The 14,440-nt window shown below is 32.0% G+C and overlaps 2 protein-coding genes across 3 annotated transcripts; one reads left to right on the forward strand and one right to left on the reverse strand.

Annotated features, from left to right (window-relative positions):
* Positions 1-3,770: 3,770 nt before the first annotated feature.
* LOC139870610 (clathrin light chain 1-like) lies at positions 3,771-7,969 on the forward strand. Its single transcript, XM_071858394.1, has 3 exons — positions 3,771-4,281; positions 6,411-6,564; positions 7,350-7,969. The coding sequence occupies exons 1-3, from the start codon at positions 3,929-3,931 to the stop codon at positions 7,746-7,748; spliced, it is 906 nt and encodes a 301-aa protein (XP_071714495.1). The 5' UTR covers positions 3,771-3,928; the 3' UTR covers positions 7,749-7,969.
* A 226-nt stretch (positions 7,970-8,195) lies between these two features.
* On the reverse strand, positions 8,196-14,221 carry LOC139870617 (putative serine/threonine-protein kinase). Of its 2 annotated transcripts, none has more exons than XM_071858404.1 (7): positions 13,926-14,221; positions 11,929-12,038; positions 11,634-11,746; positions 11,285-11,345; positions 10,629-10,866; positions 10,052-10,202; positions 8,196-8,917 (listed from the first exon to the last, which is right to left on the reverse strand). In XM_071858404.1, the coding sequence occupies exons 2-7, from the start codon at positions 11,996-11,998 to the stop codon at positions 8,606-8,608; spliced, it is 945 nt and encodes a 314-aa protein (XP_071714505.1). In that variant the 5' UTR covers positions 11,999-12,038; positions 13,926-14,221; the 3' UTR covers positions 8,196-8,605. The 2 variants fall into 2 exon arrangements, with proteins under 2 accessions (XP_071714505.1, XP_071714501.1); XM_071858400.1 differs by having other exon boundaries at positions 11,135-11,345.
* Positions 14,222-14,440: the final 219 nt, after the last annotated feature.

The raw sequence follows: 14,440 nt of genomic DNA on the forward strand, positions 1-14,440 counted from the left end.
ATGTACATGTATATATTTATTTTTCTGTATATTACTTAATCTTATTAATTAGCAATTTTAACTATAATAATAATAATACTATTAATATAATAATAATATTAATAAAATTGATAATAATCAATATTATAAAATTTATCATAATAAGATTATTAGTAATTATAATAATGCTAATGGTATTAATAATAATAATATATATATTAAATTTCATATATAACAAAATACAAATGATGATACTAATATTGAAAGTGGTAATAATATTACCTTAGTATCTATGTTTTAAATTTATAATTCAAACTAATATCTTAATTATGTAATCTGATATATTGTATAACACATATACTAAATATTTAATATTTACACATTCTATACATATATTAGTATATAACAGTGTTTGCTTATTAGTTACATTATGTAAATATGAATTCATTAATAATGTTCTATATATATAATTATTATATATCTAGTTACTATATTCTATTATTTCGTAATAAAAGTAAGTATTATAGATTTTAACACATATCATTTATATCTCATATATATATATATATATATATATCATTTATATCTCATATATATATATATATATATATATATATATATATATATATATATATATATATATATATATATATATATATATATATAATAATTATGTATAGAAATCGTATATGTTTATATATATATAGATTCTTCTTAATAATAACCTTATTATATTATATTATTTTTCATATTTAATTCTACTGTTTAATTTATATTTAATTTATTTAACATTATTATTTATACACATATACTTATATTTATATATACATATTTATTAACAATAATTGTTCGTGAATCGACGAGATTAGTCAAAGGTCAATAGTATACATGAACGCAGTTCAAAGTTTTTGTGACATCAATATTACAGACTTTGCTTATCGTGTCAGAACATATATAAGATTAAGTTTAAATTTGGTTGGAAATTCTCGGGTCATCACAATATACCAATAGTACATACATCTAAAAGCTGTGTATTGTACGAGTACGAATACGGGTGCATACGAGTAGAATTGTTGATGAAATTGAACGAGGATGTAATTGTAAGCATTTTTGTTAAGTAGAAGTACTTTGATATGTGTCTTGAAGTCTTTAAAAAGTGTAAGAATACATATCAAAACACAACATGTATATACATTCTAATGGAGTCGTTAAGTCTTCGTTAGTCGTTACATGTAAGTATTGTTTTGAAACCTTTAAGTTAACGATCTCAATTAATGTTGTTAACCCAATGTTTATTATATCAAATGAGATGTTAAATTATTATATTATCATGATATTATGATGTATGAATATCTCTTAATATGATATATACAATAAAATATCGTTACAACGATAATCGTTACATATAAGTCTCGTTTCGTAATTCTTGAGTTAGTAGTCTTGTTTTTACATATGTAGTTCATTGTTAACACACTTAATGATATATTTAAATATCATTTTATCATGTTAAATATAGTGTATCAATATCTTAATATGATACATATGTATTTAGTAGACGTTATCATAACGATAATCGTTATATATATCATTTCGAGTTTCTTAACTTAGTAATCTCATTTCTTATGTATATCACACATTGTTAATATACTTAGTGAGATACTTACTCATCATAATCTCATGTCAACCATATATATATGTCTATATATACCACAACATGTAGTTTTTACAATTTTGTAACGTTCGTGAATCGCCGGTCAACTTGGGTGATCAATTGTCTATATGAAACTTATTTCATTTAATCAAGTCTTAACAAGTTTGATTACTTAACACGTTGGAAACATTTAGTCATGTAAATATCAATCTCAATTAATATATATAAACATGGAAAAATTCGGGTCATTACACTTCAATTTAAATAAGCATAATAATAACTTAGCCACGAGACATTAATTTAAAAAGGAAGAACATAGCTTACAGTGGTGATTAATCGTGTAGCGTTGCACAGACAGAATTTCGACTTAAAACCCGTAAAACATTCTTAAAATAACCTTATTATTATTAACTTAAAATTAAACTTTAAATTATAAATATATACATATTTACGTTACATATGAAGGAAAAGAAAAAGGTGTCTTTTACTCGTCCAAAAATGCTGAATTTATAGGACCTGGTCAGGAATCTGGCTTCATGCGATCGCATGAAAAATGGTCTTCCTGGCCATGCGATCGCATGGCCAGCTGGATCAGGCCACCTACTTTTGTTTTCTAGTTATATATAATTTTAAGAATTATTTATATATTATATTATATTTATGTGCATAGTTGACTTGTAATTTTAGCTCCGTTGCGTCGCGCGTTGATAGTTGGTTAATGTCCCAGTTCCGAATTTTCGAATGTCCTTGCGTACTATTTAATATCTTGTACTTTGCATTTTGCGGCTTGTACTCTTATCATTTTTGGACGTTTCTCATCAATAAATTGAACCACTTGAATTATATCTTGTACATTTGAGCTTTTTTGGTCATTTGCGTCTTCAAATCGTCGTTTTCTTCTTTTGTCTTCACACTTATTTATTTAAACGAATATTACATAAAAATAGAACAATTGCAACTAAAAGCTTTACATATTAGAATGATATTGATACTAAATATATGTTCATTTAGAGCACTATCAGGTCACTACAAACGACCTTTTCAACAAACTCAATACGCGTCCAATATGAGCCAACAAGAAATCTAACAACAACCGAACAAGTCGGTGGTGCAAGGAGAAAAAGAAGTCACAAATGAAAAGGTAAAGAAAATCACACGAACCGTGCAACAAAAAAGTGTGTACACCGCAAGAAGTTTGGTTGGCATAATGTTGGATAGATTCGTCCGAGGATCCGATAACTGAAAACTTTCAGAAGCGAAGTTCTTTGTGAGCTACCATAGCAGAAAAGTTCAACGACAACAATAATGGATGGTTTCGAGGTGAAGAAGCATTATCGGGTAAATGGTGCTATGTGGACATGGTATGTAAGGCTTTTCAAGGACAATATGAAGAAGAAAAATGCAATCCAAGAAGTAGTAGACGATACGAGCGAGACTTTTATGATGGTGCGGTAAAATCGTATATTATGAATGAGGTGAAAACGTGGGTGTTTAAAGAAGCTTGAGAATTTTTGAAAGAGAAACCGAAGTGGCTTACGCCTACTCCGGTTGGTGGAGCTGTTATTGGTATATGTTTGTGCGATGAGGATGGTGAAAGACGCAGTCCGTACGATTGATATCACGGACGATCGAGCTGATGCGCTTTTAGGTGATGGTCTGATTCCAAGGCTCATGGGAAGGAATCAAGCATGGAAAGCGGCTAGTAGTTCCGCATCTTCCGATGCGATGACAAGGAAAACGAATATTTATTAACCCGCTTTATCTAAAGGATATGTATATGAATGCATGAATTATATTTAAATGGATATTGATATGTATTTTAAAAATTTAATTGATATGTATACAATATAAGCTCACCCGATCAATATCAATCCATTACCATTACTACCATCCATAGATAATAAGTCATGATTTTACCCACCCATTATGAGATGGATATTCGCACGATTTTTTCTAGCCCATTGCCATCCTTTATATCTTGCCACTATCTCCACTATAAAAAAAAAAAAAAAAAAAAAAATCATAATGTAATAATGATTAATAATTAATTAATAATTAATGATAATTTATAATTTATACGGAGTAATTTATAATTTATTTATAATTTATGTATATTTATACTACTAGTTTATTTATCGGTGGATATCAAAATACTACGTATATCAAGAAGAAATGGAATACAAAAGGCAGCCATGAAAACAGGTTAACAAGTTAAAAGGGATTTGCAGGTATTCACATATATACATATACATACAGGGTAAAATCTAGAGATAATAATAATAAAATCTAGAGAGAGAGATGTCGGCATCGTTCGATACTTTCAGCGTCGACGGTGAAGAGTCAACGACTATTCAATCATCAGGTCAATTCGATGAAGGTTACTTTGATAACAACAACAACGATTCCTACTCCAATTTCACCACCGCCGATACTCCGCCCTATCAATTCCCTGCCGACGGTGAACACGAATCTGTAGACAGTCCAGATCCGTACGGATTCGGTTCACATCCGGATTCATCATCGATCCCGATTTCAAACGGTGCGACTCAAGATTACGATGATACTGATGGACTCTTCACTTCGGATGGACCGGTGCTTCCGCCGCCTAGTGAGATGCGTGAAGAAGGATCTGCTCTTCGTGAATGGAGGAGGTTAGGTTTTAATTTACTAGATCTTGTTCAGTTTTTGTAATTAATTATGGATATATTATCAATTTCTGTAGATCTTATAGTAATTAACTGATCTTATACAGATATGCAACTTTTCGAGATATGTAGCTAACTATGTTTGAGCGTTTTTAGTGTTTGTGTTGCTATAATGATAAATATCGGAAAATTTTTAAGATCTATTTTGTTTTCCGTTGGCAGTTACTGTATTATCTGTTTGTTTTGTATTGAAGTCAGATGTTGTAGTCTTTGCGTCGATTTTAGCCTTAGCGAAATGGTTTGAGGAGGAAAATAGTTAGGTAGGTTCATTAGATTTGTAGGAAGTAAAATGCATTTGATAGAACAGTGTTAGCTTGTTGAACATGAGATATGGCTATAATTACCGTAAATGGAGGTATACTACTTGCAACAACCCATAGTAGTGGTTTAGTTCATGCTAACAACATGATGTAACATCTTTTATGAGAAGTGATACTTATGGTGGTTGCTCGAACTGTTGTAAGCTCGTAGGTGGTTCTTCAATTCAAAATATTTAGTAATTGGAGGTGACAGTTGAATTATACATAATACAGAAAGTGAAGTTGCGATAGAAGGTAGTGCAGATTGCAGTATTAAAGTAACTGATGATAGATTGAGACTATATGCAATGGGTAAAAGGACATGCCCATATGCTAGTATTCATTGTATGATCAAGTAATGGTAGTATCTACATTATGTAATCTGGCAGTGGTGAAACTAACTTCTCTATTTGAATTGATCATTTCACTGTATGATCAGGTTATGATGGTATTTATATTACATACTTTGCGGTGGTGAAACTAACTTATTTTTAGTTAAATCATTTTTTAGTTATATGTTTGATTATCTAAGAAATGATTAAAGAAGATTTGACTTCCCATGTAAAGTCCACCAGTAGGGTTCATTAGTTAGGTCAAACGATAGTGAGTTTAACATATACATGTTTTATAGAAGTATATGTGGAACTTTGTCGGGGTAAGTATAAAAGGTAATTAGGAAGGTAACTGTACTGAAATGTGAACTATCTTATATGCTATCTAGATAAGGATCGACAAGGGAGCAGCTGCCTGAAGAACTCTAAATTACGTTAAAGAAAAATTTTCAGGGTATACAAGATAAATCTTTTGACTCCTTAAAAGTATGATTAAGGAAAAAAAAAGTTAAAATATTGGCTTCTTCATATAGTATTCTAGCTCCACTTCAGATGCCAACCATTTGATTTGGAGTCATAGTTATATAAAACCTTCCTTTCATTTGAGTTTATTTGCTTATCTATATCTCATATATGACTAAAGCAAAATAGAGTTCTTACTTCTAGCGTGATGTTTTTTTGGTACGATTTGATGTATTTTTGGTACGATTTGATGTATTTGGAAATTTTGCTATCAGCAGTTGTGGAGGTTTTTAAGCTCTTAGGTTACATGTCTATGCATGTTTGTTTATTGGAGGTTGGTTAACTAAATTATGCTTTATCGTTCTTGAATATGATAGAATTTTTTTTATGTATGCATATGTAAATATGTAATACTCAAGATTAAATACTGTAGAATGGAGCCGCATTGAGTGAATGGAGAATTCACATCAAATTATCTCTTGTATGATACGATGAATAGGAGACCAAAAAATTATTTTACAGGATGTTGATTTTTTAGTTATTTTGGAAACAGGCATGATCTATATTGAATCTGCCTACTAAATCATTACCGTTAATCATTGTATTAACTGAAAATGCTATAAGATGGTCTTCCATCACTTCTGTATAGTTTCTACTTTCCATACCCTGCTTTTATATATTTATGTATGTATGTATATGTATCTTGATGGTTGAAATCATATCATCATACAACAGTTTAAAATAACACAATTAAGTTGTCATTTGTTAGTACCTTAAAAGATAGCAATAGAACATCTTTATTGTGCAGCTTTTAAGGGCAACTTGCGTAATTGCCCAAAGTGATCATTTAGTTGCATGATGGTATTTATCTTGTTCATCGTTCTCTTGCCTTTCTGTAAAATATTAAGATACATTCATCAGTAAGAAATTTTTTAGCAAAACTTGTATGTGTTAAATATTTGTCATCATTCTTCATGTGCAGAATTAATGCACTCCGCCTTGAGGAGAAAGAGAAGACCGAGAAGGAATTGCGGAGCCAGATCATCCAAGAAGGTGAAGAGTATATAAAAGCTTTTCATGAAAAGAGACTAAAAAGCATTGACACAAACAAACTCACCAATAGAGAAGGCGAGAAGGTAATCCGTACAACCATACCATCATCGTTCATAAATGATGTTTACCACGTCGTGTTGTTAAATTTGACTTTAGAAATATGTATGTGGCAAAATGGATGGGTTGTGCACATTGGTTAGTGGGTCAAAATGGGTTGACTCAACATAACCTTATTTTGTTGAATCATTATTAACCAGAACTAGTATGATACATATGTTAACAAATTATCATAATAATAATATTTTCTAGCAGGTTATTTATGTGTCTGTAAGCACTCTACAACAACAGGTCCCCTGTTACACTGGTTTAGTTTTTTTGAAGCTAAATCTCCTAAGTTTATTCAGTGAACTTATGAGTTGAAATGGCACATTTGTAAAAATCCCCGAGTACTCCTTTTAAGAACAGGTCGATCTGATTTTCCAAAATTAGTCAGGTCAAAAACGGTCAGACTCAAAATTGGTCAACATTTAAATATGAATTTATACTGGAATTTTAGAGCTTTTGAACAAATAGACGATTATGTTTATGTTTCCTCACTACATTATTATTTTTAAGTCCCATGTTTATGTTTATGGTTTTCTTCTATATTTACACATGTAAATTTTAAAATTTATTAGTATTAAATTAAAATGTATAAAAAGTCTAATCCGATTACTCCACTAGTTGCCTATTACTCCCTTCAAAGTCCTGGCCTATTATACAAGAGTAGCGAGTTTGCAACCTTGTGAAATGGCATGCTTTGTTTAAAATCCTTGATGGTCATACAAGCAGTACACTTTTTACATTAACATAATTTTTTTTATAATAGATGTATGTAGCAAAACAAGAAACATTCCACAAAGAAGCTGATAAACAATACTGGAAAGCAATAGCCGAGTTGATTCCTCGTGAAGTCCCCAACATTGAAAAGAGAGGGAATAAGAAGGATAAAGACAAGAAACCCTCAATTACCGTCGTTCAAGGACCCAAGCCTGGAAAACCCACTGATCTCTCAAGGTTGCGCCACCTCATCGTGAAGCTCAAGGTCACCCCACCTGCTCACATGGTCCCACCGCCACCCGCTGCCACCAAAGACGGGAAAGTAGTTGCTAAAGATGGTAAAGAAGCAGCAGCACCAACTAGCGAAACAGTACCTGCAAAAGATGCTGCTGCCTCAAACAGTACTTCTGAAGTTTCGGCTGTACCAATGGAACAACCTGCTCCTTAAATACTAAATCCCGTTGGTTCTATCAAAAGAAAATTAGGTTGATTTTCCGTCTATCATCTTATGAACTTTTATATTTGTATTATTGGAGAGGAATAATCATAATAGACTACAGTATGTTGCTTTGTTTGGAGAGAACTGTTACTGTGTTATTTCTAGTTTGTTTGTTATTACTGCTCGTGTAAGAACTGTTTATTTTGATTTTTATGTACGTAGTATATAATCTGAGACGTGCTTCAGACTTTAGAGTACGCTAAAAAATGATTTTTTAGACAATTACAAATACAAATTAAGCTCGACTGATGTGCATGTTCAAATAACCCATTGTAACTTCTTATCAATGATATTATAGGTGTAAACATACATACGACATAAGAATGAGTAGTAATATTTGTCCATACCAAAAAAGCTTTCAATCAATCCAATGTACCCAAATAAAATACCATCATATACAAAATAAACTCATGTATGTATCATTATATATAGATTATCGAGTTCAAACTACTATGACAACCACCAGATATGATCGCCCACACGTGCCTGTGTCTACTTGTAACATACCTCATACAAATGAGATTTGCTCAAATATGCTGGAAATGAGCACATTTCAGATTGTGAAGGTAGCCAGCGGTTACAATTTAGCTGCTGGCTATAAAATGAGAGTTAAGATAGTTACCCTATCTTATCTGATATCTATATGAATATGGCTTACAATCGAAGCCAACGTTACCAAATTTTATCTCTCTATACCACCAATATACACAACATATATTGAAGTCCTAGCAACACCTTTAGATCTACGCAGAACCACATGAATAACCATTTCCGGTCTCTAATTTAATAATCCAATTATGTTATCATCATCTAGGTGTTACCTGTGTGATGGTAGGAGGAAAAGAACTTATTTGTCGACTCGTGGAAGCATCAGATACATTCTTTTTGTTCTCGTTAGAATCTTGGAAAAATCCAGGGGGTGTAAGTTCTTTTTCGTTGAGTTTAATGTTTCTTGAGAGCATGTCGACAACTTGGCTCATCATAGGCCTACGGTTGGCCGTTGCTTGAGTGCAGAAGAAGGCTACTTTAATGTACTTTAAGACCTCCTCTTCAGGGTATGCTTTTAGGTCGGGGTCCACAAGTTCCAAGAGCTTCCCTTCTTCATAAAGCTCCCATGCCTGCATAACATAAATGAAATTGCTCAAAGATGTGGATAAATTTAAACATTAATTTTTTCAACATAATGAAACGACACTGTTGTTTATTATGATCTGGTTGAGGTGTTTAAAAAGGTTGCATGCATTAAAAATAGAGTTTGGACAACTTTTAACCTATTTGACCCACTCCTAACTGTTTCACCAGTTTCAAAGCAAACACAAGCCAAATCAATCAATTTATAAGCGAATGCGTTACAAATGCTATCTATTTACAGATGCATTCACAAATCATACAGCTTAGTATCGCCTAAAATATAGTACATATTTTAGAGCTAATTCCCTCTCGTTCCAGCCAGTTTGAGTAGCGAAAATTGAGCTATGAAAAAGAGCAGAATTTGGATCCGAAAGGAGTGAGCAACGGAAAATTCAGAAGCTGGTCGCACGCTTGTAACATTCTAGTCATAGGCTTACAGTCTGGTCGCAGGCTCGTTGTAACCTGGACGCATCTCAATGAGGCCTCGTCGTACGTCACACACTGTTGCAACCTGCGACATGCCTATGATGTGCCTGCGAGTGCGTTATAACCAACCTTTGTGGTCTGGTGTTTATAATTTGATGAAGCATTTATGTTGATTTAAATAATTTGATGAAGCATTTATGTTGATTTAGTGATCTGGTGTTTATAAGACTTTCCAATGGTTTGACTTATTAGTCAAACTAAAATTAAGATGCAAGTTTTTCTAATCACCAAAAGTGTAATCGCCAATTTTTAAATTTTTTATCAAAGATTAAACTGGGAATAGTTAATCAATGCAAGTGCTATAGATTGTAGTTGGAATTAGTTGGTAATGCAGGTTAAATAAAGTAAACGTTTTGAATCGAGTTTCAAACCCTAAGAAGACCTCCATACTGGAGTTGCAATATTATAATGATTTTACAAGTCAGAATCATATCTAGAATTGATTGATGTACAACTGAGCCTAAGAAGACCAAAACAATCTTAAATCCTAGTGTGTGGTTACGTGCACGTCACAACTATATGTTAAATATGATTGTTAGTGAAATTTTATGTTTTGACCAACTAAAAAATAGGTAAAACATACTGTAACAGAACTTTGTTCTTTTTAAAGCATGATAGTAACAAGAACGACTTACCCATTCCAACAGAACTTTTTGCATTCTACCCCAGCTTGATATCGAACTGCTTCTGCCACTTATCGTCTCAAGAACAAGGACCCCAAAGCTATAAACATCCGCTTTCAATGTCAACTGGCCACCCAATACATATTCGGGAGCCAAATAACCACTGGAAATAAAACAAAAGAAATTATAATAAGCAAATTTCATGTAGTAGGAAGAAAAATCCATGCTTATAATTCACAAGATAAAGAGAACACCGAGGATATTCTTTCCAACATGTTCTGCGTACAGTCGTTAAATTTTCATTACAGTTTAAACGTCCACGTATAAATGCAGTAATAAATCATGTTAAAAATTTTGTAACTTTTTTAACCAACTTAATATTTTGTTGCATATAAATCATGTTTTTTTTTTTTTTTTAAACAAAAAAAAATCCACCATAGAAAAATCTGCAGTTCGCTGTAATGAACAATTAAGGACAAATGTTGTCGTTTAAACTAGCAACATAATTCAAGCAGCTATATATATGAATTGCAAGCTCAGATTCGCAAACTTATAAATGTGATACTTTAATATAGTAACAAGAACTCACGTTGTTCCTGCTAGTTTAGTGCTTATATGAGTAATGCTATCTGGAAAAAGTTTAGCCAATCCGAAATCCCCAATTTTTGGTGAGAAGTCCTTGTCTAAAAGAATATTACTAGCTTTAATGTCTCTATGCACAATATGCGGCTCAAGTTCTTCATGAAGATACGCAAGACCACGAGCTGTACCAATGCAAATCTCACATCTTCGTTTCCAATCTAGCTCTGGGGTATACGTTTTTCTACCTGTAACCAACTTATAGCATAGTTACTACTTTGGTAAAATGCATAAAATAGCAGCATATGTTTGTTCAATTTCCATTTTAGTCAATTTACTTAGTACTTGGGTATGGCTATTTTACAAAAAAGGACAAAGGTTCAATGCCTAAATGGAAAAATATAAAACTAGGATGCTAACTGTTGTACTGGGGAAGTATATTACTTAATACGGGATGTGAAAAAACGAGGGTTGTTAGTTTGCCAACTCAAATTATGGTTTGACTTTCTAGCTTACCTAATAGTGCATGGTCAAGGCTGTTATTTTCAAGAAATTCATAGACTAAAATACGATGAGCTCCTTCAACGCAACACCCGATCAACTCAACAAGGTTTCGATGTCTGACATTTGAAATAGTATTGATTTCTGTTAAAAATTCTCGAACACCTTGCTTTGATTCGACAGAAAGGGTCTTCACAGCTACTTGCGTCCCATCCTTAAGAATTCCCTAAAAAGTGACAATTTAAAAAACACAAACATTAGATGTTATCATATGTTCTTCCAATTTGCTGCTTTAAAATTAATCCATAATCGAGTTTTAGCAGTTATGCATCAATAGTAATTTAAAAAAATCATAAGTTAGAATGTCAATATACGAAAGTTACTAATCTGTCACCAACTACGAAATAGAATTATGAAGACACAAGAACATAAACAAACAAACATCATTAATAGCAGGCAATCATAACTAATTATGAGCAAATGAATTATGGAGAACTACGATAGGGATGTGTACCTTGTAAACTATTCCAAAACCTCCTCGCCCGATCTTGGTACTGCGATCAAAGTTATATGTTGCTACTTGTAATTCTTTATATGAGAATTTCCTTATATTATCAAGAGAATAACCTGGGATACAACTTAAAGTCAGCTTTATAGTTTTCTGATAAGTGCATGATATACATCAAAAAGATGTAAACTGCTTAAAAGGGAACCCAAGAATGAAAGTAATTACGAGTATCAATTAGATATTATAAATAGGATTATTATTATTATTCTATATTGAAAAACAACTGCGAATAAGTCCCTACCTTCCAATTCCTTATGAGGACTTGTCTCTTTCTTTTGTACACGGGAGAAGCTAAAACAACTACAACTCATGTCTGTTTGTATCACAAAAACTTTTCGTCTGACGCTCAACCTTATAAAACACAAACAAAGCGAGATCAGTAATACCGTTCGTTATTGGCTAAGTTCTCTAAGTTACTAAAACGTAAGCCCCTTTCTGAAAAACAGGATAATTATGATTGCTCCACTAAAGATCTAAACTACAATGAGCGTCGGCATTGTTATGCTCATTTAAGAACCATTCACTGGCATAACTTTATTGTTCTACTGAGATAAAAGAATGAAGCCACAAATACTTAAGTACATGTAGTTAACTGTTCCTGAGGTCATGTACTGTTTTTTTCTTCCCTAAATACAATAACAAATTAGTTGGGACAAGTTCTGCAAATGTAAATGCAACAAGAAACACAGCATATTCTAACCAAAAGCACCTCAATTAGTTGCAGTAGTATTATTTAGTGTTTGCTATGCAATACTAAACTCAAACTAATGTGCTGAGTGTCAACTAAATTAATAACAAAAATAAAACTGCTGAAGCTGAACAATACATACACCAAAATGTTAGATAGGACTGAAATTTAACCTAAAATTTTTGGCAAACACAACAATAAATATGACGAGAGAGAATTTTCTCAAGCCATGCATTTGTTTGACCTATCTGTTGGTTGATGGTATATCATTACTCATACATTAAAGCAGCCAGCAAGTCAGCCAAAATGAACTATCACTTAAGCCTCATCTTGATGTACTACAAGTTAATTGACATCACTTGTACTTCCTGCACTACAAGTTGTCCCTTGCTCTAGATTTGTATGTTTCATCTCTACAAAGGGATTTACCTTTTCAAAAGTCACCAAAAGTCAAGTAATAGCCCAGGCTGGCACAAACCAGAATACACTCTGCTTAGATTTGTTCTTAACTGAAACCAACAAAACGTACCTTGTCTATTACTCCTATTTATTACGGAGTACTTTTTTCTTCAGATCATTTCACCAATTTCTATGATTTTGAAAATTATTACTAAATTCAATAATCAGCTACACATTTAAACTAAACAGCACTTAATAATTTAATATAATCCAACAAATACAAATGAAAAGCTATAATATCTGATTAAGTGACTGCTTAACAAACCCTTCAACTTCTTTCAGCAACTGCTGATTTTCTAATTAACTTCTTAACCAAGCGCTCAAGATACTGATCCTGTATTTAATCAAGCACTTAACACACATTTGCATCTTTATTGGTTGCATACATAACTTTAACTGTCCAATCACTAACCACTACAATCATACAAAATCACCATAATTCTACAATGAGCAAGAAAAATCATTTTCAGATCTACAATCAAGTACTGTAATCACCTAACTAAGTTCATAATTTACCTAAAATGCTCAAACTGATCGAAGTATACTGGAGCTACAAATGAGGATGATCAGTAAATCAAACGAACATAACAGTTGCTGTCAAGCACTTAAGATATAAATTTTGTAATTAATCAACACGATTCAAGCGATCAACACACTTCCTCAGATAAATCTTATCAAACCAAACCATAGGTTTCAATATTTTTCTACTATATAATAATCATATAACTCAAAATCAAATCAACATAGATCTACAGTAAACAAGTAAAATCAAGCACGGATCCACAATCAAGTATTATCATAAAATTAAGTTCAAATTTACCTAATATGCACCAACTGCAAACAACAATGATCAGTAAATGAAATGAACATAACAGATACTGTCAAGTAAATAACCTACTCTTGCAATTAATTAACACTAATCACGCTTTCGACGCACTTATTCAGCTTAATCACTTCAATTATAACCTAGGTTTCCATCATTCATCACTAAAATCGTACAAAATTAGTCAAAATCACCACAATAAACAATCAAAAACAACTTCAGATCAACAATCAAGTACTGTAATAATAAATTTAAGCTCATTATTTACCTAATATGCACGAATCATCGAACTATAGCGGAACTACAAGACGTTGAACGGTAATTCAAACGATTATAACAGTTGCTGATTGTTGATGTTGTGGTTACTGAATTGCGTCAAATTAACACTTGTTTATTTTTTATATATATAATTTGGATCGATTGAAGAAGACGACGGTATGAATTGTTGTTCCCAAATTGCAAAATATATTGGACTGTTGAATGTTGATGGTAGCGCGTTGAAGAAATGGTCATCCAGTGGTTCAGATAGTCCCTGTACTTGGCTCAATACACGTTCCCACCATTTTTCTTCTTCTATTGGAGACAATTTTATTTAATTTTTCTTATTTTATTAAAAAATAGAAAAAAAGTTACTATTATTATTATTATTATTATAAAAGAGATTATTATTATATTATTATTATTATTATTATTATTATTTCCATATCTACTAAATACCATCAAAATTTTGGCCGTATTACTCTATAACCTTTGCGTTTTTGTTGGGGAAGAAAAATGTCAAAA

The sequence above is a fragment of the Rutidosis leptorrhynchoides genome, chromosome 1, assembly GCF_046630445.1.
Source record: "Rutidosis leptorrhynchoides isolate AG116_Rl617_1_P2 chromosome 1, CSIRO_AGI_Rlap_v1, whole genome shotgun sequence".
Taxonomy (NCBI): domain Eukaryota; kingdom Viridiplantae; phylum Streptophyta; class Magnoliopsida; order Asterales; family Asteraceae; genus Rutidosis; species Rutidosis leptorrhynchoides.